Source organism: Ovis canadensis, chromosome 24 (genome assembly GCF_042477335.2).
Source record: "Ovis canadensis isolate MfBH-ARS-UI-01 breed Bighorn chromosome 24, ARS-UI_OviCan_v2, whole genome shotgun sequence".
NCBI classification, from domain to species: Eukaryota; Metazoa; Chordata; class Mammalia; order Artiodactyla; family Bovidae; genus Ovis; species Ovis canadensis.
The window spans coordinates 50,872,167-50,897,176 of NC_091268.1; the positions used below are offsets into that span (position 1 = coordinate 50,872,167).

General features: G+C 60.1%; 2 protein-coding genes across 2 annotated transcripts in view; both read right to left on the reverse strand.

The window, feature by feature from the left end:
- LOC138428883 (mucin-12-like) overlaps positions 1-6,269 on the reverse strand; it is a 57,366-nt gene extending 51,097 nt beyond the window's left edge. The window contains exon 1 of the mRNA XM_069569810.1: positions 6,212-6,269. Coding sequence (XP_069425911.1) covers positions 6,212-6,269 — 58 coding nt within the window. The remainder of the gene's footprint in view (positions 1-6,211) is intronic.
- Positions 6,270-7,158: 889 nt separating this feature from the next.
- The window catches only part of LOC138428884 (mucin-3A-like), a 33,117-nt gene continuing 15,265 nt past the window's right edge, over positions 7,159-25,010 (reverse strand). Inside the window, exons 4-19 of the mRNA XM_069569811.1 lie at positions 24,289-24,537; positions 23,938-24,063; positions 22,186-22,365; positions 18,970-19,083; positions 17,056-17,106; positions 16,636-16,704; positions 11,868-13,881; positions 11,665-11,766; positions 10,631-10,746; positions 10,457-10,515; positions 9,685-9,833; positions 9,224-9,289; positions 8,696-8,858; positions 8,350-8,526; positions 8,175-8,263; positions 7,159-7,877 (exon numbers count right to left, since the gene is read on the reverse strand). Of these exons, the coding sequence (XP_069425912.1) occupies positions 7,717-7,877; positions 8,175-8,263; positions 8,350-8,526; positions 8,696-8,858; positions 9,224-9,289; positions 9,685-9,833; positions 10,457-10,515; positions 10,631-10,746; positions 11,665-11,766; positions 11,868-13,881; positions 16,636-16,704; positions 17,056-17,106; positions 18,970-19,083; positions 22,186-22,365; positions 23,938-24,063; positions 24,289-24,537 (3,885 nt within the window). The 3' untranslated portion in view covers positions 7,159-7,716. The remainder of the gene's footprint in view (positions 7,878-8,174; positions 8,264-8,349; positions 8,527-8,695; positions 8,859-9,223; positions 9,290-9,684; positions 9,834-10,456; positions 10,516-10,630; positions 10,747-11,664; positions 11,767-11,867; positions 13,882-16,635; positions 16,705-17,055; positions 17,107-18,969; positions 19,084-22,185; positions 22,366-23,937; positions 24,064-24,288; positions 24,538-25,010) is intronic.

Sequence of the window (25,010 nt, forward strand, 5' to 3'; positions counted from 1 at the left end):
ATCAGGGCCTCTGAAGACAGGGGCATAGGCTGCCTGTCACATTTCCAACTCTTAATGAATTTGTTGTACCTCTTCTATAGACTTCCAGGGCCCCACATGCCCAGGAAAGTCCCTGTTATTGGGCTAGCCTCCTGCAGGGTAGAATAATCTGACCTATGAGGAACTGAGGACCTTGACCCTCACTGCCAGCAGCGTGCGGGCTTGTCAGATGATATTGATTGATTCTGTACTTTGTCTCTGCCTCCTTTGGATCAGTGAAACCATTGCTCCTCAGATCCCATGCCTGCTAACTTTGCTACCTTTCCCTAGTCTTTGGCTGGAATTTAGCACCTATATCCATAAGCTCAGCAGGTGTGTATTCTGTCACCATGAAAGTTTCCTGAATTGGGGGCATCTCCCCCACCCCGCAGCCCTGTCTGGTGGTGCTGTAGCTGTGCTTTTGCGTTTCTTTGTATTTGACTGGGGTAATAGTTGCACGGGGCTTCCCAGGTGGCTCAGACAGTAAAGAATCTGCCTGCAGTACAGGAGACCTGGGTTCTGTCCCTGGGTAGAGAAGATCCCCCGAAGAAGGAAATGGAAGCCCACTCCAGTATTCTTGCCTTAAAAAATCCCATGGACAGAGGAGCCTGGTGAGCTACCTTCCATGGGGTTGCAAAGAGTTGGCCACGAGTGAGCAATTAAAGCTTTCAACAGTTGCACAGCTATGTGAATATACTAAAAACCACTGAATTGTCCACACTAGAAAGCTGAATTATATAGTCCAGCTCAATAAATAAATGTTTTTAAAAACTAGTAAATATTGGATGGGGATGGGAGTGGGGGAAATATTAGAAAATACTGTTCTCATGAGCCTTTTTTGAAAATACTAAAAGAAAAAAATCGGTCAACCAAAAGTCAGCCAAGAGATGAGTGGATAAACTAGTAACTCTGATCTGAATCTAACTGAATCTAATCTGAATCTAACTCTAACTGAATCTCTCTAATTGATGAAGTAAAACTAAAAGCAATGTGAGGGCTGTGGTTAAAAGACAGTGCTTTTATTATAAAACCTAGTGGCATAAAAATAATATTTTGTTAATTGGGAGGGGAAGAGGAGGCATGACTTCCTTACCTTTTACAGCCAGAGATTTATATACATCATTTAAAACTAATGAGTAATAAACTTCCAAAAGTATCTAACAATACAAAGGTAAATATTAAGAAAAGTAACAAGATAAACAGCACAGTCCTACTGCATGGCACCGGGAACTATATTCAGTACCTTGTAATAGCCTATAATGAAAGAGAATGTGAGAAAGAAAAAAAAAAAAAAAATATATATATATATATATATATATATCTGAATCATTTTCCAGTACACTGGAATCTAAACCAACACTGTAAATCAACTATACTAAAAGAATTAAAAAATTAGAAAATGAGAATATAATATATACAAGCAAAAGAAGTGAAGGATGGGAAGCCAGAATAAGAAAAGTATCAATATATTGATCTCATTATTGCTCATAGTGGGGAATTAAATCCTAAAGAAACAGAATTACATATAAGTTCCATATTCTATAATAGTGACCACAGTAAAATTGCCTGATAGTCCAAATTGTCAGAAGAAACATACAGAAAAAAAAAGCAGAATCCAAACAATAAAAGTGTTTTTAAGTTATAAAGCATAGAGGGGGAAAAATGTGAGGAAAGAAAACAGCTGTCCTATAAATAAAAGTAAATGAATTTAGATTAGCTGCTTCCCTGGTGGCTCAGATGGTAAAAAAAATTCACCTGCAAGGTAGGAGACCCAGGTTCGATCCCTGGGTCAGGAAGATCCCCTGGAGAAGGAAATGGCTACCCACTCCAGTATTCTTGCCTGGCAGGCTACAGTCTGTGGGGTCGCAAAGAGTCAGACACAACTGAGCAACTACACATTCACACACTTTTTTAAAAGACTTTAATATTGGCACACAAAGGAAAATTCAACTCTATTGTATTCAAAAGAAACATCTCAGACAAAGTGATTCAGAAACTTATAAAAAAAATACTTTAATTGGATGGCAGCCTAGTCAATTTCCAATGCTATGTTAGTGTCAGGTGCACAGCAAAGTGATTCAGTTATGCATATACATATATCATTGTTTTTCAGATTCTTCTATCGATTCAGAAACTTTTGATGGCCAAACATCTCCTAGACAAACGCAAACAAGAAAGCAAAGGTCCTAATATTAATCGATTTCTTCTTCTTCTTTTATTCTTTCATTTCTTTCTATAAATGTTTATTATTTTTCTTTGGAATATCTGCCAGGGCACCCAGCGCTAACAGTTTTGGCAGTCTGAGTGTGAGCAGTTAGAGCACAATGTTTTGAAAGGAAGCAAAGATCCAGTGTGTCGATCACAGATATAGTTGCAATACAAAGGAAAAGAGGGAAAAAATCCAAGGACTGAAATGTATTCTGGTTATAATTCTTATATTAAAACTTCACTGTTTAATCGCTAATCAAGTCTGACTCTTTGTGATCCCATGGACTGTAGCCTGCCAGGCTCCTCTGTCCATAGAATTTCCCAGGCAAGAATACTGGAGTGGATTGCCATTTCCTTCTCCAGGGGATCTTCCTGACCCAGGGATTGAACCCACATCTCTTGCTTGGTGGGCAGATTTTTTTACCACAGAGCACCTGGAAAGCTGTGTCAATATTAGATCTTTCATTTTATCGCTGGTGTAGTCTACAATATGGATATACCACAGTTCATTCATTCACTGCTGGATGGACATTTGAATTGTTTCCAGTGTGTGGCATTTCTTTGAGAACTGAAGATTTCACTTCTCTCGTGCAAACACCCAGGAGATGGATTGATGGGGTCATATGGTTAGTGCATATTTAATTTACTTGTGAGAAATGGAACATTTCCTGCCATATTGATCTTGGTGAGGCAGCAGTGAGTGATGGCCTGAAGCGAGATCTTAATTCCCTGCCCAGGAATTGAACCTGGGTGGGTCTTCCCCGGTGGCTCAGATGGTAAAGAATCTGTTTGCAACGCAGGAGACCAGGGTTCTGTCCCTGGAAGGATCCCCTGAAGAAGGAAATGGCAACCCACTTCAGTATTCTTGCCTGGGAAATCCCACAGACAGAGGAGCCTGGCGGGCTACAGTCCATGGAATCGCAAAGAGTTGGACATGACGGAGCTACTACACTTTTCACTCTCAGCCTGGATGAAAACCAGGAATCCCAGCCACCAGACTAGCAAGGGCCAGAGGCTAGAAGCTGTGTTTCCGTGAATCTTTGCCCCTAATGAAAAATGCATTTATCACAGAGGCAGAAACTGTAAATGCAGGTACTAAGTTCATTACCTGAGACATGGCACAAGTGGGAGAGCACACGGAAAAACAGTTTGCTCAGTTAGAATAGGAACCAAAGGCAGAGAGGCACACCTAGAGAGAAAGGGTGTGGGCGTTACCCCTAGCGAGGGGCAGAGCTGTATAAAAGTAAAAGTGGCTCAGTTGTATCCGACTCTTTGTGAGTTTTGGGGCTCTATACAGTCCATGGACTTCTCCAAGCCAGAATACTAGAGTGGGTAGCCTATCTCTTCTCCAGTGGATCCTCCCAACCCAGGGATCGAACCCAGGTCTCCCGCATGGCAGGAGGACTCTTTACCAACTGAGTTATCAAGGAAGCCCTAAAGAGGCAGTTAAGTCATTCATGTAGGTCAGTTCTTCTGGGTCTTTGTCTTCCTTCAGGCCAGGTATCTGGTTTATTTTTCCACATCTGATTTACCCTGGGTGGGCACCTACCCCTCAGCCAAGATGGATCTCAAAGTGACAGCTTCTGGGAGGAGCAAGACTCATTATGGCCTGGAGCAAGACTCATTACGCCATTCTCATAGGCGTGTAATGGCGTGTAATGAGATATCCCCTGACTTTTGACCTCCAAGGAGCCTTGTCCCCAAAAGGGGTAAGTGGAGATTCCTTAATCCTTTACTCAGACAGCGTTTTGCCCCTCGTTGTCCCTGCCATGACTATTACCTTAGGATGTTTACAAGAAAAAAAGGCTAGCTATTTACCCAGTTTCTGTTGTTACTTCCTTTTCAGAGGGCAAATAGGAGGCTGATTGTAAATGCCTTAACTGGAGCCCATTTAACTCTTGTCTCAGGAAATGCTAACAGTTGTAAGTATCCAGCCTGAAGCTCACTTCTTCATGTCCCATGAAATGCAAACAGAAGGCCAGTTGTAAATATCTAACCTGGAGCCCTAAGGACACTCAGAAAGGAGAAAACTACCTGAGACTTAGCAGTCATCGCAGGCTGCAGCCATCCCTACCAGTGAGCCCCAAGGGAGCTCAGGATGTAAAACAAAACAAAGACAGGCTACTGGCCCTGGATTGCTGAGATGGATATGAGAGGAATGATTCCAGGGAGCCCAGACCCTCACATCTTCCCATACCTAGAAAAGCGCTAACTTCCCTAACTTGGGATCTCTGGCTTCCTTTAATTAACAATAATCTTTTGTTGTTGAGACCCACCCGCCCTTTGTTGCAAAACTTCTATATAACCTGGCTCCTCCCTTAAACCTCCTCGGAGACGTTCTCTCAGGGTTACTTGAGATGCTGTCTCCTCTAAAAATTCCCGCCGAATAAAACATAACTCTCGATGTTTAGATGGTGAATATTTTTTAAGATGACACTTGGTAAGAAACTGCCAAACTCTTGTCCAGAGTGTGGCTGTAGCGTTTTGCGCCTTGGCAGCAATGTATAGGAGTTTTGCTCCTCATCCCCATCAACGCTTTACCAACTGTCTTTTTAGCCGTTTTTGATTTTGATTTTAGCCGTTCTCATAGGCGTGTAATGGTGCTTCATTGCGGTTTTAATTTGCACTTCTTAATGACTAATGATGTTGAACATCTTTTGATATTCTTACTTATTACCTATATATCCTCTTTGGTGAAGTATATGTTCAAGTCTTACTCATTTTTTATTTATTTTCTTATGGTTGAATTTTGAGAGTGCTTTTATGTATTCTGAATATAAGCTCCTTGTCAGATACATGATCTGTGAATATGTTCTCCCATTTTGTAGTTTATTTCATTCTCTTAACAGTGTCTGTCAGAGAGCAAAGGTTTTAATTTTGACAAAGCCCTATTTATCAATTTTTTCCTTCTACAGATGGCATTTTGGGTACCACAAAAGATGCATTCTAATAGCAGGGTGTACAATTCACAATGATGATAAGAAAGTTATCTATGTACCAATTTGCAAAGCATTAATGTTTTTAGAGCTATACTTATACAAAATAGAAGAAGGAACAGAGAGAAGCATATGAGCAATAGAAAACTAATTCATTTCTCTAAGCCCAGGAAAAATCAAATGGATCAAAAAAGAAATAAATGTAGAAAGGGTCTGACAGAATCAAAAGAGCCTAAATAACATGATAGGCCAAGTCCAGTTGATTTATATAATGAATACTGCATCCTGAAAACAGAGAATAGATCTCTTTAGCAGCTGCCAACAGAACATCCACAAACATTACCATGCATTAGAGCAAAGAATGGAGAAGGAGATGGCAATCCACTCCAGTATTATTGCCTGGAAAATCCCATGGACAAAGGAGCCTGGTAGGCTACAGTCCATGGGGTCGCAAAGAGTCGGACACGACTAAGCGACTTCACTCACTCACTCAGAGCAAAGAAAGAGAACACATTCCTCTCTAAACCAAAAGAACTAGGCAGTATTGCACCAGTGGTCAGGGAGGGGTCGGAGAGTTGGGGCCTGGGGCTGTGCTGGACTGTGGGTCCTGTGAGCTGCTCAGAAAACGCTAACCTTCTCTGACCACAGCCGAGGTCTGGGGACCCCATGCCCTCAAGCCCTGGCCTGGCAGAGGAGGGCAGTATCCTGCTGTCCTCTCCTGCCATCTGGAGAGTTCTCTGGGTGGGAGTTGGGTGGAGGTGTGAGGTCCCTGGAAACTGCAGAGAGCAAGCATTACCTGTCCTCCCCCAGAGTTCATCCTGCCCTGGCTCTTGCCCCTCAGAATGCTAGGGCAATACCCTCGCAGCTCTCACCCTGACCCCATGGTCTTATGGAGTCTCCAGGTCTCTGGAGGAGGAGCTAGGCTTACCCATCAGAACCAATGGAAACTGACCTAGCCAGAGTCACCCACCTCCTTGAGCCAGCCCTGAGCTCTTAACGTCTGGGGGAACAGACAACATACCCAACAGACCCCCAGCCCCTGCTCCCACCCGCTCCTTGAGGAAAAATGGGTCCTCCAATCTTGATGTTCCCTTTGAGGATGGTCATGGACCCAGAGAGCCAGCCATGGACCCCTTCCTTCCCCAGTGGGAGAAACCAGCACTCTGAGGCCCCTAAACATATCCTCTGATATCCCTGCTCCTCAACTGAGTGAAGAGACCACAGCATTAGAAAGAAAAAGACATACAGCAGTTTCTTTGAAAATGCTATATTAAACTACAATGCTATATTATGATCAATTGGGTGAACTGGAGACTTGCAGACATCCTGTCCCCAGGTGAGGTCTTCCTGCAAAGGAGGCTGGGCTTCTGGCTTCACAGGTTACAGCAGAGATGGGGGTGAGCCAGGGAGAGGAAGGGGGAGGGGAGATGGGGGAGGGGTAGGAAGTGGGGGGCACTACGGGAGAGGAGGGAGAGTTAGGGGAATGGGGAGGAGGGGCTGAGGGAGCTTTCCCACCTCAGGGCCCCTCTTCCCCTCATCTTCAGGGACCTGGGAACCTACCTGCCACCCCCACCCACCGGGATCCAGGGCCCTTAGGGGTGACAGGAAGGATGGGGACTCAGAATGGGGGACCTGGTCTAGGGAACCCCAGTTGGGGGTCCTAAGATGCAGGGGGCATCTGTACCTACTTAGGGAGGGAGGGTGGGGAGATGGGAGGATTTAGGAGTGGGGCATGCAGATGTGGGGGGCAGGGGGATTTAGGGTTGAGGGTAAAACGATGAGGAAGGGGAAAGTATGGAAACAGGGAGACACAGGGTGGGAGTGTGGGGGAGGAGGGACTTAAGAAGAAGTGGGTTCAGAGGGGAGAGGGTTAAGAAGTGGTGGAGGGGCGCAGCAGGGAGTTACGGAAGGACAGGGGAGGAGGCTGGGACAGGCTGCAGGCTGCTTACAGGTACGGGGGGAGGGGGGCGGCGGGGGCGGGGGTGGGGGGGTGGGGAGGACCTGGCTGGCAGTAGGGATGCACACAGGAAAAGGAGAGGCAGAGGCCTGAGCCTCGGGGAAGGACATGGGGACTGGGGATGTGAGTGAAGCCATATGAGCATGAAGGCCGACACAGGAAGGTGCATCAGGACAGAGGTCGGACCCAAGACATCTGGTTTCACTATAAGCAACAGGAGGTATCAGGAGCAGTGGGCCACTTGCATTTTGCAGGTGACAAAACCGAAGTTCAGAGAAGTTACTGACTTGCCCAACGTCCCACAGTGGAAGAACGTGGATTTGAACTGGGTCTCCAGGTGGGTTTCACCCAAGATGGGGGAAGGATGAGGGTAGGCGGAGGTCCGTTATGCCCCAGGAAACCAGGAGACTGAGCCGCACGAGCCTGCGCCCATCTCTCCAAAAGCAGTGCAGATGGTTCTCTCCGCTGTCCGGGCAGGTGGAGAGGGCAGTGGGGCTCACAGTGAGGACGAGACCACCTCAGGTCTGTGAATATGCACCTGCCACAGAATTCACAAGATGGGGAGTGAGAACAGGGAACCACACTGCAGGGGCCTGGCTAGGAGGTCACTGCCTCCTGTCCCAGCCAGCCCCCTGCCCTGGGGGGGAGGCCAGAGAGAGCTGGACTGTGACAGCTCCTTACCATCAACCCATCCCGACTCCTCACCCTGGCATTGGTATCCACAGTGTCCAAGGCCACAGAGAAATTTTTATCTTTAACTGAGAAAGAAAAGAGAACGGGGAAGAAGAGGAAGAGGTGGAGAGTAAAAGGGGGAGGGAAGAAATCGTGAGGAAGGCAGGGCCTCAGGGTGTTCCTGGGCCCCTGGGCCTGCCCTGCAGGGAGGGCCTGTGGAGGACCTGGGCCTTAGAGTGGGGCACAGAAGCAGCGAAGCAAACTCTAGGGCAGGAGCTAGATGCCTGTCTTGGACAAGAAAAGTCCTCTAGTCTGCCCAGACCGAAAATGGTTCCCAGGGAAGCGCCCTCCAGTCCCGACCTTCTCCAGGAGACAAGACTCACCTCTTCTGTCCTGCTGGAAGGCAAAGTTAGAAAAAGCCAGTTTTGCACTCTCATCCCAGGTCTCGAACAACTTCCTATCGTCCCTGGACCTGCCAGAAGGCCACCGTGTTGTCAGAGGAGGGTAACCTGGTCCGGGAAGCCTTTCCCCTCACCCATTCACCCCCAGCTCACACACCTGCCTCGGCCTTGCCTATCCCTCCTCCGGGAGCGCACGACGAACAAGCTCAGCGCCACCACCAGCAGCAGCAGAAGGAGGGCCCCGGCTCCCGCCAGGCCCCCAGCCAGCGCCTTCCAGGAGATGGCCACCTCGCAGCGCGGGCCCCAGAACCAGTGCGTGTCCGTGGAGAAGCAGCTGGAGGAGGGGGTTCCAGGTCAACACCCTCTCCACCTCCCGCGCCAGGACAATTAGTACCCATAGACAACCCAGGTCCTGGCAGGTGGGCGGGGCTCCACCAGGAGACGAGTGGGCGGGACCGGAGGGGCCTGATGATTGTCCCAGCGGGCTGTGGGCGGGGCCTCACCGGCAAGAAGGACCACTCCTCTGCAGAACGCATTGGCCCTGATGGCAGTCGATGGCGCCTTCCACACCCGCTGTGCAGTTGGTGACACAGCGGAGCTGGTTCTCCTCCAGGAAAGGGAAGTAGAAATCCTCAAAACCTTCGGCAGCAGCGCGGCGACAGATGGCTGGGGGGTAGGTAGGGGATTGCAGACGTAAAGACCTCAACCATTCTACTCTGGGGACTGGCTATGATAATTCTCAAAATGGATAGAGGACTGCATTTCCGCAGGTGGCATGTCAGCGGGTAGACCGGGTAGACGGTGGAATTAGATGAGTGCAGGGAGGCTCCTCACACTCTCCTCACCTTCTCTGGTGATCCTTCCCCACGTGGAAGCTACTAACATGGACCTGAGAGGCAGCCCTGCCAGGTCGTACCACTTGCCTCCCCAAAAAGTCTCCCCTCCTCCCTGGGAATTTCAATGGACAGATGTCCCTTGTGGGAGGGGTCCCGGCCACCTGGGGCCACTCAGCCCTTTGCCCCACCTCTCACCTTCAGGTGACAGCTCCGTCCTGGTGTTGTTGTTCACCTTGATGGAGTCAGGCTTGAAACATAGGACTGGGGGGCCACAGGCACGGGTGGAATCGGGGGAGGCACAGGAAGGGACAGAGAGCGCTCTGTCAGTACGGGGGAGGTTTGGATGGGCCATGAAGGAAGGCTCCTTGGGCCTCCCTCATGTCCCCTGAATAGCCAGGGGTCCTCAGCCACCCGGGAGACCTTGAGCAGCTCTCTCTCCCACAGCTCCTAGGCTCTGACAACCCTTCCTTAGGCTCACCCTTGACCTGGCTTTCTGTGGACTTGTCTCTCTTCTCCTGTCTTGCCTGAGGTACCACAGGGCTGACACCTGCCCCCCCACCCCACCCCATAGGCCCCTGTGTGAGTTGGAGCAGGCTGGGATGGTGGCTGTGACCCTGACCCCTCCCTTCAGCCCCAGGCCCCCAGCCTCTGTTCACCCTGGTCATTCTGGCAGCTGTTCCCATCCTGGCTGACATTCTGGAGCTCCTCCTTCAAGGCCACCTTCACTTTCTCATACTCCTCCTCCACCTGGAGGCTGAAGGGTAATTCCAGCAGGACTAGATATTCCACCACGATGCTGCCATTCCTGGGGGCGGGGGTGGGGTGCAGAGAGGCTTAAAAGGTGCCCAGGCCCAAGCCACCATACAACTGTAGAAGGGCATTTCCAGACCAGCCACAGCTATGCGAGTGTTGGCAGGAAGGGGCAGAGGCAATGAGATGGGATTCCAGACTGATTATGTCCAGAAGGGGCTACTAGCTTCTGCCTTGGGCAGCCTGGGTAGGCGGAACAAGGAATGATTGACATTCTCTTTGTGTTCCCTCAAGCCGTAATCAAACCAGGCCCTTCTGGGCTCTCTGCCTCCCTCTTGCTGACCCATCAACTAGACCAGTCGCCAACCAGAGAGACCAGCCATGGTCCCGACACCAGGCACCAGGCCTCAGGCACCACCTCCCCATAGATCCCAATCATTCTGCATCCAGCTGCTTCAGGGAGAGGGGAGACATCCCTCCTACAGAGGAATGAATCCTGAAAGTGATCCCCAAACACCCTTCATGGAGTAGTTTTCTTGCTTCCTCTGTCCATCCCTCTCTTTATGACATTGAATGATTCCGAAAGCAAGGGATGGCTTCTTTGGCCCTTCTTTGTGCTCCCCACCCACCACCACACACACTTGACACTGCCTCCACAGCCCCGGAAAGGGGTCCTACCTCAGAGAAAGGATCTGCACCTCCTTGAATCCCTGCACGTTTTGGTAAATCTTCTTTATCTAAAATACAAAGGATCCCGGCTCACATCTGAACCTCCAACCAGAGGACACCCCCGGGCCCAAGCTCCACTCCAAGGTCATTTGAGTTTTGAATTCCCCACCACTTCCTGCTCACCTGATCCCGGAATGTGTTCACGAAATCCCTGTAGACCTTAGAACTGTTGTCCTTGAGGTCCGCGGAAAACTCCTGGTCGACAGACACCTCCATGCCCACTTCACTGTCCACCATATCTGTACACAACATGCCCTGCTCTGGTCACTTCAATGTCTGTTCCTGTCTGATGTCACCACCACCACCTTAACCCAGAAGCTGCTCCCACTGCCCCTCTCCATGTTCCCTGAGGAATGACTGAATAGCAGAAGGGAGAAGGTAGGATTTCTGGGATGTGTTGTCCTGAGATGTGAGAAATACTGGAAGTTGGGATGTCCCACAGTCAGTTCTGTAGTCTCTCTCTAGTCTGCCCCAGTGGGAAGAAAAATAGTGGCCCCAAAGATGTCTATGTATAATCCCCAGAACCTGGGAATATATTATGCTACATGACAAGGAGGAACTAAAGTGGCAGAAGGAATTAAGGGTACTAACCAGCTGGCTTTAATATGGGAAAATTAACGTGGAATATCTGATTGAGCCTAGTGTAATCACAAGAATCCTTAGCAGGGGAAGAGGGACTCAGAAGAAATGAGAACCACTCAGAGGATGATGTTAAGTATAGAAAAAAGGAACAGACATGCAATGTGGCTGGCATCAAAGATGTAGCCAGGGGGCCTTGAGGAAGAAATGTAGGAGGCTGGAGAATGTGGAAAGGGCAAAGAAATGGATTCTCCCCTAGGGCTACCAGAAAGAACCCAGCCCTAGCCAATACCTTGATTTTAGCCCTGCAAGACTCAGGTTGGACTTCTAATCTACAAAATTCTACAGTAATAAATTTGCATGGTTCATCTGCTGAGTTTGTGGTAATTTGATACAGCAGAAATTAGCAACACAGACTGGGAGGAAGTCCTAGGAAAGAGAGTGGCCCCAGTGACCTCCTGGAGGTAAGAGGGGAGGATAGGTATGGTATGGGGTAGAAGAGAGCATGAGGGAGAAAACAGGGATAAAGAGATCTGGCAAAATACACCTCCCAACAGAAAGTGCAAAAAGCAACTCACCCAGATATATCTCTCTGGCAGCCAACTCGCAGTGGGAGCCATAGAAAGTTCGGGGACAGAAGCAGTGGCCCTGCGTCCAGGTGCCACCATTGTCACAAATGCCTGGGTAGTGAGTGAAAAGGGAAGTTCAGGCCAGGACTGACCATGGTCATGGAATTCAGTAGGGGAATGAGAAGGGCTAAGAAAGAGGCAGGAGATCCAACCTGGGCTGCTGATAAACCTAGACTGTGTGGCCATCTGAGTCGTGGTCAAAGTTGTCCTGCGAGATGTATGCGTAGAGAGAGTCCTGGTGTCCACCGGTATCCGTGGAACTCTGGTGATCCGTAGGCTTTGAGGTGTCAACTTGCGTGTAGTCATCACGGAAGATGAAGATCTCCTTCTACGTTTCACGATGCGTGGGAAGGTAATGAAACCAGGCACAGGCCGAGTATTTACAAAGTTGGAGTTGATCCAGGTCCCACTATTAGGCCTTCGTGTGCTCGGGAAAACCGTGTTGATGGGAATTCTTCCAATGTTGATAGAACTGGGAGCAGCAGTCTTGTTGGAGGGGTTAGTGTCCAGCATGGGAGGAGAAGCACCCAGTTTATCAGGGAACAGAGTTGTCATGGTTGTGGGATTGGGAGAGGTGGCCATCTCAGTAGTAGAGGTGAAAACTGATAACGGGACAGTGGGCATCGAGGTAACTTCAGCATTTGGACCCACTTCGATACATGGTGTCGTGGGAGAGGCAGACACTATTGCAACTGATATGGACTCTGGACACGGGCTGGGGGAAGACAAAGTCAGCATGGCGGTCGTCTGGGTAGGAGATGTCATTAGGGAAGTCATGGTGGAAGAAGTTTTTGTCGTTTCAGTCGATGAAAAGGTGGGAAAATCAGTGACAGAGGAAGGGCCTGTGTTTTCTGTACTGGACATATGAGAGGAGGTAGAAAAAGAACTACTTGTCATAGAGACCTCTGAATTTGGGATAGTGGAAGACGACATTATTGCAGGTATTGAAGAGGAGATGATGGTACCGAAAGGGGTACTTATTGCATTAGTAGAAGTAATCAGTATAGGGAAAGCTGAAGAGGGAGAGACGCCTGAAGTACTGAGAGCTGTTATGGAGGCGGGTGCTGTTGCCATCTGTGTGGTCCCAGTCTTGGCAGCTTCTGGGGTTGAGGGAGTGCGAGAGGATGCTGTGATCAAGGTGGCATGGGGAGACGTATGCGTGGGAGTGGTGACCTCAGTCCTGGTTGCAGTAAACGTCCCCGTCGGAGATGGAGGGGTGGACGTGGACTGGGCGGCAGGGATCGTGGGTAGGGTAAACAGAGGGGTGGGGGCTGTGGTTTCAGTGAGTACTGGTTCTCTGGTTGTGAAAGATCGAAATGATACAGGCGAACTGGGTGCTGTCAAGGTACCACTGGTCACTGGCGTAGAGACTGGAGATGTCTGAAAATGCACTGTACTTGTTTGAGTGGCTGAGGATGTGATGGGAAAAAGAGAAGGAATATCTGTTGTTAGAGACCCTACAGAAATGGTACTGATAGGAGTAGCTGTGGTTCTCAAAGCAGATGAAGCAAGCAGGGTTGTGTCCCTCGTCTTGGCTGTTTGTGTAGAAGCTGCAGTGGAGGACAGTCCCAAGGCACTGGACTGATACAGGTATAGATGAGTACTGATGGGTGCCAAAGTGGTTTCAGCCATTTCCTGCATTGAACTAGACATGCTAATTGCATCTGAGGTGATGCTCTCTGCCTGAGTGTTCCAGGCATTGCTGCTAGGCATGAGAGAAGGACCTAAAGATGGACCTGGAATGCTGGTAGACTGGAAGGGAGTTGCTGTACTTTGGATGTTAGGGGACACAGATGTCTCACTAGGGCTAGTGGCCCAGGGTGTCACGATATTAGAGGTTGTTCCTGTATTACGGGTAGTGGAGAAAGATGGGATTTTATCTGTGGTGGGGGGGGATGCCCCAGACAGAGAAAGTGTGAAGCTGAGGTCAGTCCTGGAGGTGGAGGAACCAGCAGAATCCATGAATGCGGACTGGGTGGTGGCTGGTAACAGGGTAGACACCTCTGCACTGTCAGAGGATGCAGGCACATTCATGGATGTCTGCACAATACTGGAGCTAGGGGTCATGTCGGTGGGCAGAGGGCTGGTGTTCGGGGTGGAGGCGGAGGCGGGCTCTCTGCTGGGGGCAGGTGGAGGGGAGCGAGGCACCCCCGTGGACGAGGTCGGGCTATTGGTGGCCACGGGAGTGGAGGTGGTGGACGCGGGAGCATAGAGTGTGCTGCTGGGCGTGGCGGAGGATGTGAGGGACGGCGGAGAGGGCACCTCCGTGGCGACAGGCTGGCTAGAGGCGTCACTGGGAGGAGTCGCCGTGGTGGTGGGGTGCGGGGGCGGCCCACTGGTGCTGGGGGCAGGTGGGCTGGCCGCCTCGGCCGGAGTGGTGCTGGCCCCGGTACTGCCGGAGGCCGGGGAGGAGGCGCCTAGCGATGTGGCGGGAATGGTGCCGGAGCCGAAGGGAGTCGCCGTGCTGCGGGGAGTGGTGAAGATGGAGGTGGCGGCCGGCGTGTTGGCCGAGGTTGCCTGGACAGGGAAGGTGCCGTGTGTGCGGTGGGTGGTGGGGCCGGAGGAGATGATGCCGGTGCTGGGGGTGGCGGCGGCCGCGGGCGTGGGCGTGGGCGTGGCCGTGGCCGTGGCGGTGGGGGGGGGGGGGGGTGTGTCTGAGGGGCTGGCCAGAGCGCGTGTGGAGCCGAGGGCCACGGCGGAGGTGGCGGTGGTGGATGGAGCCGCGGGCCCGGTGGATGTGGCCTCGGTGGTGGCGGGCGTGGAGCTGGGGGCTGGCGTCCTGACCGAGGAGGGAGGGAGAGTCGTGGATGTGTGCGGCGTGGCGGAGGCCGGGAGGGGTGAGGTGAAGGCGGAAGTGAGGGTGCTCCCGCTGGAGTAGATGGTGGAAGCGGTGAGGACCGGAGCGCTGGGCGGTGCTGTGGGCGTGGGTGTGGTCACCCGGAGGGTGCTAGCCGCCCCGGTGGTGTGTGCCGCGGCGGCAGAGGGCAGAGTGGCCGTGAGGGAGGTGGCCGGGGCTGCGGTGTCCCTGGGAGTGGCGACCTGCGTGCTGGACCCCGTGGGCGTGCTGGCGGGAGGCGAGGGGCCGGCAGTGGTGTGGGTGGCGGGGAGTGTGGTCATGTCGGTGGGCAGAGGGCTGGTGTTCGGGGTGGAGGCGGAGGCGGGCTCTGTGCTGGGGGCAGGTGGAGGGGAGCGAGGCACCCCCGTGGACGAGGTCGGGCTATTGGTGGCCACGGGAGTGGAGGTGGTGGACGCGGGAGCATAGAGTGTGCTGCTGGGCGTGGCGGAGGATGTGAGGGACGGCGGAGAGGGCACCTCCGTGGCGACAGGCTGGCTAGAAGCGTCACTGGGAGGAGTCGCCGTGGTGGTGGGGTGCGGGGGCGGCCCACTGGTGCTGGGGGCAGGTGGGCTGGCCGCCTCGGCCGGAGTGGTGCTGGCCCCGGTACTGCCGGAGGCCGGGGAGGAGGCGCCTAGCGATGTGGCGGGAATGGTGCCGGAGCCGAAGGGAGTCGCCGTGCTGCGGGGAGTGGTGAAGATGGAGGTGGCGGCCGGCGTGCTGGCCGAGGTTGCCTGGACAGGGAAGGTGCTGTGTGTGCGGTGGGTGGTGGGGCCGGAGGAGATGATGCCGGTGCTGGGGGTGGCGGCGGCCGCGGGCGTGGGCGTGGGCGTGGCCGTGGCCGTGGCGGTGGGGGTGGGGGTGGGTGTGTCTGAGGGGCTGGCCAGAGCGCGTGTGGAGCCGAGGGCCACGGCGGAGGTGGCGGTGGTGGATGGAGCCGCGGGCCCGGTGGATGTGGCCTCGGTGGTGGCGGGCGTGGAGCTGGGGGCTGGCGTCCTGACCGAGGAGGGAGGGAGAGTCGTGGATGTGTGCGGCGTGGCGGAGGCCGGGAGGGGTGAGGTGAAGGCGGAAGTGAGGGTGCTCCCGCTGGAGTAGATGGTGGAAGCGGTGAGGACCGGAGCGCTGGGCGGTGCTGTGGGCGTGGGTGTGGTCACCCGGAGGGTGCTAGCCGCCCCGGTGGTGTGTGCCGCGGCGGCAGAGGGCAGAGTGGCCGTGAGGGAGGTGGCCGGGGCTGCGGTGTCCCTGGGAGTGGCGACCTGCGTGCTGGACCCGGTGGGCGTGCTGGCGGGAGGCGAGGGGCCGGCAGTGGTGTGCGTGGCGGGGAGTGTGGTCATGTCGGTGGGCAGAGGGCTGGTGTTCGGGGTGGAGGCGGAGGCGGGCTCTGTGCTGGGGGCAGGTGGAGGGGAGCGAGGCACCCCCGTGGACGAGGTCGGGCTATTGGTGGCCACGGGAGTGGAGGTGGTGGACGCGGGAGCATAGAGTGTGCTGCTGGGCGTGGCGGAGGATGTGAGGGACGGCGGAGAGGGCACCTCCGTGGCGACAGGCTGGCTAGAGGCGTCACTGGGAGGAGTCGCCGTGGTGGTGGGGTGCGGGGGCGGCCCACTGGTGCTGGGGGCAGGTGGGCTGGCCGCCTCGGCCGGAGTGGTGCTGGCCCCGGTACTGCCGGAGGCCGGGGAGGAGGCGCCTAGCGATGTGGCGGGAATGGTGCCGGAGCCGAAGGGAGTCGCCGTGCTGCGGGGAGTGGTGAAGATGGAGGTGGCGGCCGGCGTGCTGGCCGAGGTTGCCTGGACAGGGAAGGTGCTGTGTGTGCGGTGGGTGGTGGGGCCGGAGGAGATGATGCCGGTGCTGGGGGTGGCGGCGGCCGCGGGCGTGGGCGTGGGCGTGGCCGTGGCCGTGGCGGTGGGGGTGGGGGTGGGTGTGTCTGAGGGGCTGGCCAGAGCGCGTGTGGAGCCGAGGGCCACGGCGGAGGTGGCGGTGGTGGATGGAGCCGCGGGCCCGGTGGATGTGGCCTCGGTGGTGGCGGGCGTGGAGCTGGGGGCTGGCGTCCTGACCGAGGAGGGAGGGAGAGTCGTGGATGTGTGCGGCGTGGCGGAGGCCGGGAGGGGTGAGGTGAAGGCGGAAGTGAGGGTGCTCTCGCTGGAGTAGATGGTGGAAGCGGTGAGGACCGGAGCGCTGGGCGGTGCTGTGGGCGTGGGTGTGGTCACCCGGAGGGTGCTAGCCGCCCCGGTGGTGTGTGCCGCGGCGGCAGAGGGCAGAGTGGCCGTGAGGGAGGTGGCCGGGGCTGCGGTGTCCCTGGGAGTGGCGACCTGCGTGCTGGACCCGGTGGGCGTGCTGGCGGGAGGCGAGGGGCCGGCAGTGGTGTGGGTGGCGGGGAGTGTGGTCATGTCGGTGGGCAGAGGGCTGGTGTTCGGGGTGGAGGCGGAGGCGGGCTCTGTGCTGGGGGCAGGTGGAGGGGAGCGAGGCACCCCCGTGGACGAGGTCGGGCTATTGGTGGCCACGGGAGTGGAGGTGGTGGACGCGGGAGCATAGAGTGTGCTGCTGGGCGTGGCGGAGGATGTGAGGGACGGCGGAGAGGGCACCTCCGTGGCGACAGGCTGGCTAGAGGCGTCACTGGGAGGAGTCGCCGTGGTGGTGGGGTGCGGGGGCGGCCCACTGGTGCTGGGGGCAGGTGGGCTGGCCGCCTCGGCCGGAGTGGTGCTGGCCCCGGTACTGCCGGAGGCCGGGGAGGAGGCGCCTAGCGATGTGGCGGGAATGGTGCCGGAGCCGAAGGGAGTCGCCGTGCTGCGGGGAGTGGTGAAGATGGAGGTGGCGGCCGGCGTGCTGGCCGAGGTTGCCTGGACAGGGAAGGTGCTGTGTGTGCGGTGGGTGGTGGGGCCGGAGGAGATGATGCCGGTGCTGGGGGTGGCGGCGGCCGCGGGCGTGGGCGTGGGCGTGGCCGTGGCCATGGCGGTGGGGGTGGGGGTGGGTGTGTCTGAGGGGCTGGCCAGAGCGCGTGTGGAGCCGAGGGCCACGGCGGAGGTGGCGGTGGTGGATGGAGCCGCGGGCCCGGTGGATGTGGCCTCGGTGGTGGCGGGCGTGGAGCTGGGGGCTGGCGTCCTGACCGAGGAGGGAGGGAGAGTCGTGGATGTGTGCGGCGTGGCGGAGGCCGGGAGGGGTGAGGTGAAGGCGGAAGTGAGGGTGCTCCCGCTGGAGTAGATGGTGGAAGCGGTGAGGACCGGAGCGCTGGGCGGTGCTGTGGGCGTGGGTGTGGTCACCCGGAGGGTGCTAGCCGCCCCGGTGGTGTGTGCCGCGGCGGCAGAGGGCAGAGTGGCCGTGAGGGAGGTGGCCGGGGCTGCGGTGTCCCTGGGAGTGGCGACCTGCGTGCTGGACCCGGTGGGCGTGCTGGCGGGAGGCGAGGGGCCGGCAGTGGTGTGGGTGGCGGGGAGTGTGGTCATGTCGGTGGGCAGAGGGCTGGTGTTCGGGGTGGAGGCGGAGGCGGGCTCTGTGCTGGGGGCAGGTGGAGGGGAGCGAGGCACCCCCGTGGACGAGGTCGGGCTATTGGTGGCCACGGGAGTGGAGGTGGTGGACGCGGGAGCATAGAGTGTGCTGCTGGGCGTGGCGGAGGATGTGAGGGACGGCGGAGAGGGCACCTCCGTGGCGACAGGCTGGCTAGAGGCGTCACTGGGAGGAGTCGCCGTGGTGGTGGGGTGCGGGGGCGGCCCACTGGTGCTGGGGGCAGGTGGGCTGGCCGCCTCGGCCGGAGTGGTGCTGGCCCCGGTACTGCCGGAGGCCGGGGAGGAGGCGCCTAGCGATGTGGCGGGAATGGTGCCGGAGCCGAAGGGAGTCGCCGTGCTGTGGGGAGTGGTGAAGATGGAGGTGGCGGCCGGCGTGCTGGCCGAGGTTGCCTGGACAGGGAAGGTGCTGTGTGTGCGGTGGGTGGTGGGGCCGGAGGAGATGATGCCGGTGCTGGGGGTGGCGGCGGCCGCGGGCGTGGGCGTGGGCGTGGCCGTGGCCGTGGCGGTGGGGGTGGGGGTGGGTGTGTCTGAGGGGCTGGCCAGAGCGCGTGTGGAGCCGAGGGCCACGGCGGAGGTGGCGGTGGTGGATGGAGCCGCGGGCCCGGTGGATGTGGCCTCGGTGGTGGCGGGCGTGGAGCTGGGGGCTGGCGTCCTGACCGAGGAGGGAGGGAGAGTCGTGGATGTGTGCGGCGTGGCGGAGGCCGGGAGGGGTGAGGTGAAGGCGGAAGTGAGGGTGCACCCGCTGGAGTAGATGGTGGAAGCGGTGAGGACCGGAGCGCTGGGCGGTGCTGTGGGCGTGGGTGTGGTCACCCGGAGGGTGCTAGCCGCCCCGGTGGTGTGTGCCGCGGCGGCAGAGGGCAGAGTGGCCGTGAGGGAGGTGGCCGGGGCAGCGGTGTCCCTGGGAGTGGCGACCTGCGTGCTGGACCCGGTGGGCGTGCTGGCGGGAGGCGAGGGGCCGGCAGTGGTGTGCGTGGCGGGGAGTGTGGTCATGTCGGTGGGCAGAGGGCTGGTGTTCGGGGTGGAGGCGGAGGCGGGCTCTGTGCTGGGGGCAGGTGGAGGGGAGCGAGGCACCCCCGTGGACGAGGTCGGGCTATTGGTGGCCACGGGAGTGGAGGTGGTGGACGCGGGAGCATAGAGTGTGCTGCTGGGCGTGGCGGAGGATGTGAGGGACGGCGGAGAGGGCACCTCCGTGGCGACAGGCTGGCTAGAGGCGTCACTGGGAGGAGTCGCCGTGGTGGTGGGGTGCGGGGGCGGCCCACTGGTGCTGGGGGCAGGTGGGCTGGCCGCCTCGGCCGGAGTGGTGCTGGCCCCGGTACTGCCGGAGGCCGGGGAGGAGGCGCCTAGCGATGTGGCGGGAATGGTGCCGGAGCCGAAGGGAGTCGCCGTGCTGCGGGGAGTGGTGAAGATGGAGGTGGCGGCCGGCGTGCTGGCCGAGGTTGCCTGGACAGGGAAGGTGCCGTGTGTGCGGTGGGTGGTGGGGCCGGAGGAGATGATGCCGGTGCTGGGGGTGGCGGCGGCCGCGGGCGTGGGCGTGGGCGTGGCCGTGGCCGTGGCCGTGGCGGTGGGGGTGGGGGTGGGTGTGTCTGAGGGGCTGGCCAGAGCGCGTGTGGAGCCGAGGGCCACGGCGGAGGTGGCGGTGGTGGATGGAGCCGCGGGCCCGGTGGATGTGGCCTCGGTGGTGGCGGGCGTGGAGCTGGGGGCTGGCGTCCTGACCGAGGAGGGAGGGAGAGTCGTGGATGTGTGCGGCGTGGCGGAGGCCGGGAGGGGTGAGGTGAAGGCGGAAGTGAGGGTGCTCTCGCTGGAGTAGATGGTGGAAGCGGTGAGGACCGGAGCGCTGGGCGGTGCTGTGGGCGTGGGTGTGGTCACCCGGAGGGTGCTAGCCGCCCCGGTGGTGTGTGCCGCGGCGGCAGAGGGCAGAGTGGCCGTGAGGGAGGTGGCCGGGGCTGCGGTGTCCCTGGGAGTGGCGACCTGCGTGCTGGACCCGGTGGGCGTGCTGGCGGGAGGCGAGGGGCCGGCAGTGGTGTGGGTGGCGGGGAGTGTGGTCATGTCGGTGGGCAGAGGGCTGGTGTTCGGGGTGGAGGCGGAGGCGGGCTCTGTGCTGGGGGCAGGTGGAGGGGAGCGAGGCACCCCCGTGGACGAGGTCGGGCTATTGGTGGCCACGGGAGTGGAGGTGGTGGACGCGGGAGCATAGAGTGTGCTGCTGGGCGTGGCGGAGGATGTGAGGGACGGCGGAGAGGGCACCTCCGTGGCGACAGGCTGGCTAGAGGCGTCACTGGGAGGAGTCGCCGTGGTGGTGGGGTGCGGGGGCGGCCCACTGGTGCTGGGGGCAGGTGGGCTGGCCGCCTCGGCCGGAGTGGTGCTGGCCCCGGTACTGCCGGAGGCCGGGGAGGAGGCGCCTAGCGATGTGGCGGGAATGGTGCCGGAGCCGAAGGGAGTCGCCGTGCTGCGGGGAGTGGTGAAGATGGAGGTGGCGGCCGGCGTGCTGGCCGAGGTTGCCTGGACAGGGAAGGTGCTGTGTGTGCGGTGGGTGGTGGGGCCGGAGGAGATGATGCCGGTGCTGGGGGTGGCGGCGGCCGCGGGCGTGGGCGTGGGCGTGGCCGTGGCCGTGGCGGTGGGGGTGGGGGTGGGTGTGTCTGAGGGGCTGGCCAGAGCGCGTGTGGAGCCGAGGGCCACGGCGGAGGTGGCGGTGGTGGATGGAGCCGCGGGCCCGGTGGATGTGGCCTCGGTGGTGGCGGGCGTGGAGCTGGGGGCTGGCGTCCTGACCGAGGAGGGAGGGAGAGTCGTGGATGTGTGCGGCGTGGCGGAGGCCGGGAGGCGTGAGGTGAAGGCGGAAGTGAGGGTGCTCCCGCTGGAGTAGATCGTGGAAGCGGTGAGGACCGGAGCGCTGGGCGGTGCTGTGGGCGTGGGTGTGGTCACCCGGAGGGTGCTAGCCGCCCCGGTGGTGTGTGCCGCGGCGGCAGAGGGCAGAGTGGCCGTGAGGGAGGTGGCCGGGGCTGCGGTGTCCCTGGGAGTGGCGACCTGCGTGCTGGACCCGGTGGGCGTGCTGGCGGGAGGCGAGGGGCCGGCAGTGGTGTGCGTGGCGGGGAGTGTGGTCATGTCGGTGGGCAGAGGGCTGGTGTTCGGGGTGGAGGCGGAGGCGGGCTCTGTGCTGGGGGCAGGTGGAGGGGAGCGAGGCACCCCCGTGGACGAGGTCGGGCTATTGGTGGCCACGGGAGTGGAGGTGGTGGACGCGGGAGCATAGAGTGTGCTGCTGGGCGTGGCGGAGGATGTGAGGGACGGCGGAGAGGGCACCTCCGTGGCGACAGGCTGGCTAGAGGCGTCACTGGGAGGAGTCGCCGTGGTGGTGGGGTGCGGGGGCGGCCCACTGGTGCTGGGGGCAGGTGGGCTGGCCGCCTCGGCCGGAGTGGTGCTGGCCCCGGTACTGCCGGAGGCCGGGGAGGAGGCGCCTAGCGATGTGGCGGGAATGGTGCCGGAGCCGAAGGGAGTCGCCGTGCTGCGGGGAGTGGTGAAGATGGAGGTGGCGGCCGGCGTGCTGGCCGAGGTTGCCTGGACAGGGAAGGTGCCGTGTGTGCGGTGGGTGGTGGGGCCGGAGGAGATGATGCCGGTGCTGGGGGTGGCGGCGGCCGCGGGCGTGGGCGTGGGCGTGGGCGTGGCCGTGGCCGTGGCGGTGGGGGTGGGGGTGGGTGTGTCTGAGGGGCTGGCCAGAGCGCGTGTGGAGCCGAGGGCCACGGCGGAGGTGGCGGTGGTGGATGGAGCCGCGGGCCCGGTGGATGTGGCCTCGGTGGTGGCGGGCGTGGAGCTGGGGGCTGGCGTCCTGACCGAGGAGGGAGGGAGAGTCGTGGATGTGTGCGGCGTGGCGGAGGCCGGGAGGGGTGAGGTGAAGGCGGAAGTGAGGGTGCTCTCGCTGGAGTAGATGGTGGAAGCGGTGAGGACCGGAGCGCTGGGCGGTGCTGTGGGCGTGGGTGTGGTCACCCGGAGGGTGCTAGCCGCCCCGGTGGTGTGTGCCGCGGCGGCAGAGGGCAGAGTGGCCGTGAGGGAGGTGGCCGGGGCTGCGGTGTCCCTGGGAGTGGCGACCTGCGTGCTGGACCCGGTGGGCGTGCTGGCGGGAGGCGAGGGGCCGGCAGTGGTGTGGGTGGCGGGGAGTGTGGTCATGTCGGTGGGCAGAGGGCTGGTGTTCGGGGTGGAGGCGGAGGCGGGCTCTGTGCTGGGGGCAGGTGGAGGGGAGCGAGGCACCCCCGTGGACGAGGTCGGGCTATTGGTGGCCACGGGAGTGGAGGTGGTGGACGCGGGAGCATAGAGTGTGCTGCTGGGCGTGGCGGAGGATGTGAGGGACGGCGGAGAGGGCACCTCCGTGGCGACAGGCTGGCTAGAGGCGTCACTGGGAGGAGTCGCCGTGGTGGTGGGGTGCGGGGGCGGCCCACTGGTGCTGGGGGCAGGTGGGCTGGCCGCCTCGGCCGGAGTGGTGCTGGCCCCGGTACTGCCGGAGGCCGGGGAGGAGGCGCCTAGCGATGTGGCGGGAATGGTGCCGGAGCCGAAGGGAGTCGCCGTGCTGCGGGGAGTGGTGAAGATGGAGGTGGCGGCCGGCGTGCTGGCCGAGGTTGCCTGGACAGGGAAGGTGCTGTGTGTGCGGTGGGTGGTGGGGCCGGAGGAGATGATGCCGGTGCTGGGGGTGGCGGCGGCCGCGGGCGTGGGCGTGGGCGTGGCCGTGGCCGTGGCGGTGGGGGTGGGGGTGGGTGTGTCTGAGGGGCTGGCCAGAGCGCGTGTGGAGCCGAGGGCCACGGCGGAGGTGGCGGTGGTGGATGGAGCCGCGGGCCCGGTGGATGTGGCCTCGGTGGTGGCGGGCGTGGAGCTGGGGGCTGGCGTCCTGACCGAGGAGGGAGGGAGAGTCGTGGATGTGTGCGGCGTGGCGGAGGCCGGGAGGGGTGAGGTGAAGGCGGAAGTGAGGGTGCTCCCGCTGGAGTAGATGGTGGAAGCGGTGAGGACCGGAGCGCTGGGCGGTGCTGTGGGCGTGGGTGTGGTCACCCGGAGGGTGCTAGCCGCCCCGGTGGTGTGTGCCGCGGCGGCAGAGGGCAGAGTGGCCGTGAGGGAGGTGGCCGGGGCTGCGGTGTCCCTGGGAGTGGCGACCTGCGTGCTGGACCCGGTGGGCGTGCTGGCGGGAGGCGAGGGGCCGGCAGTGGTGTGGGTGGCGGGGAGTGTGGTCATGTCGGTGGGCAGAGGGCTGGTGTTCGGGGTGGAGGCGGAGGCGGGCTCTGTGCTGGGGGCAGGTGGAGGGGAGCGAGGCACCCCCGTGGACGAGGTCGGGCTATTGGTGGCCACGGGAGTGGAGGTGGTGGACGCGGGAGCATAGAGTGTGCTGCTGGGCGTGGCGGAGGATGTGAGGGACGGCGGAGAGGGCACCTCCGTGGCGACAGGCTGGCTAGAGGCGTCACTGGGAGGAGTCGCCGTGGTGGTGGGGTGCGGGGGCGGCCCACTGGTGCTGGGGGCAGGTGGGCTGGCCGCCTCGGCCGGAGTGGTGCTGGCCCCGGTACTGCCGGAGGCCGGGGAGGAGGCGCCTAGCGATGTGGCGGGAATGGTGCCGGAGCCGAAGGGAGTCGCCGTGCTGCGGGGAGTGGTGAAGATGGAGGTGGCGGCCGGCGTGCTGGCCGAGGTTGCCTGGACAGGGAAGGTGCTGTGTGTGCGGTGGGTGGTGGGGCCGGAGGAGATGATGCCGGTGCTGGGGGTGGCGGCGGCCGCGGGCGTGGGCGTGGGCGTGGCCGTGGCCGTGGCGGTGGGGGTGGGGGTGGGTGTGTCTGAGGGGCTGGCCAGAGCGCGTGTGGAGCCGAGGGCCACGGCGGAGGTGGCGGTGGTGGATGGAGCCGCGGGCCCGGTGGATGTGGCCTCGGTGGTGGCGGGCGTGGAGCTGGGGGCTGGCGTCCTGACCGAGGAGGGAGGGAGAGTCGTGGATGTGTGCGGCGTGGCGGAGGCCGGGAGGGGTGAGGTGAAGGCGGAAGTGAGGGTGCTCCCGCTGGAGTAGATGGTGGAAGCGGTGAGGACCGGAGCGCTGGGCGGTGCTGTGGGCGTGGGTGTGGTCACCCGGAGGGTGCTAGCCGCCCCGGTGGTGTGTGCCGCGGCGGCAGAGGGCAGAGTGGCCGTGAGGGAGGTGGCCGGGGCTGCGGTGTCCCTGGGAGTGGCGACCTGCGTGCTGGACCCGGTGGGCGGGCTGGCGGGAGGCGAGGGGCCGGCAGTGGTGTGCGTGGCGGGGAGTGTGGTCATGTCGGTGGGCAGAGGGCTGGTGTTCGGGGTGGAGGCGGAGGCGGGCTCTGTGCTGGGGGCAGGTGGAGGGGAGCGAGGCACCCCCGTGGACGAGGTCGGGCTATTGGTGGCCACGGGAGTGGAGGTGGTGGACGCGGGAGCATAGAGTGTGCTGCTGGGCGTGGCGGAGGATGTGAGGGACGGCGGAGAGGGCACCTCCGTGGCGACAGGCTGGCTAGAGGCGTCACTGGGAGGAGTCGCCGTGGTGGTGGGGTGCGGGGGCGGCCCACTGGTGCTGGGGGCAGGTGGGCTGGCCTCCTCGGCCGGAGTGGTGCTGGCCCCGGTACTGCCGGAGGCCGGGGAGGAGGCGCCTAGCGATGTGGCGGGAATGGTGCCGGAGCCGAAGGGAGTCGCCGTGCTGCGGGGAGTGGTGAAGATGGAGGTGGCGGCCGGCGTGCTGGCCGAGGTTGCCTGGACAGGGAAGGTGCTGTGTGTGCGGTGGGTGGTGGGGCCGGAGGAGATGATGCCGGTGCTGGGGGTGGCGGCGGCCGCGGGCGTGGGCGTGGGCGTGGCCGTGGCCGTGGCGGTGGGGGGGGGGGTGGGTGTGTCTGAGGGGCTGGCCAGAGCGCGTGTGGAGCCGAGGGCCACGGCGGAGGTGGCGGTGGTGGATGGAGCCGCGGGCCCGGTGGATGTGGCCTCGGTGGTGGCGGGCGTGGAGCTGGGGGCTGGCGTCCTGA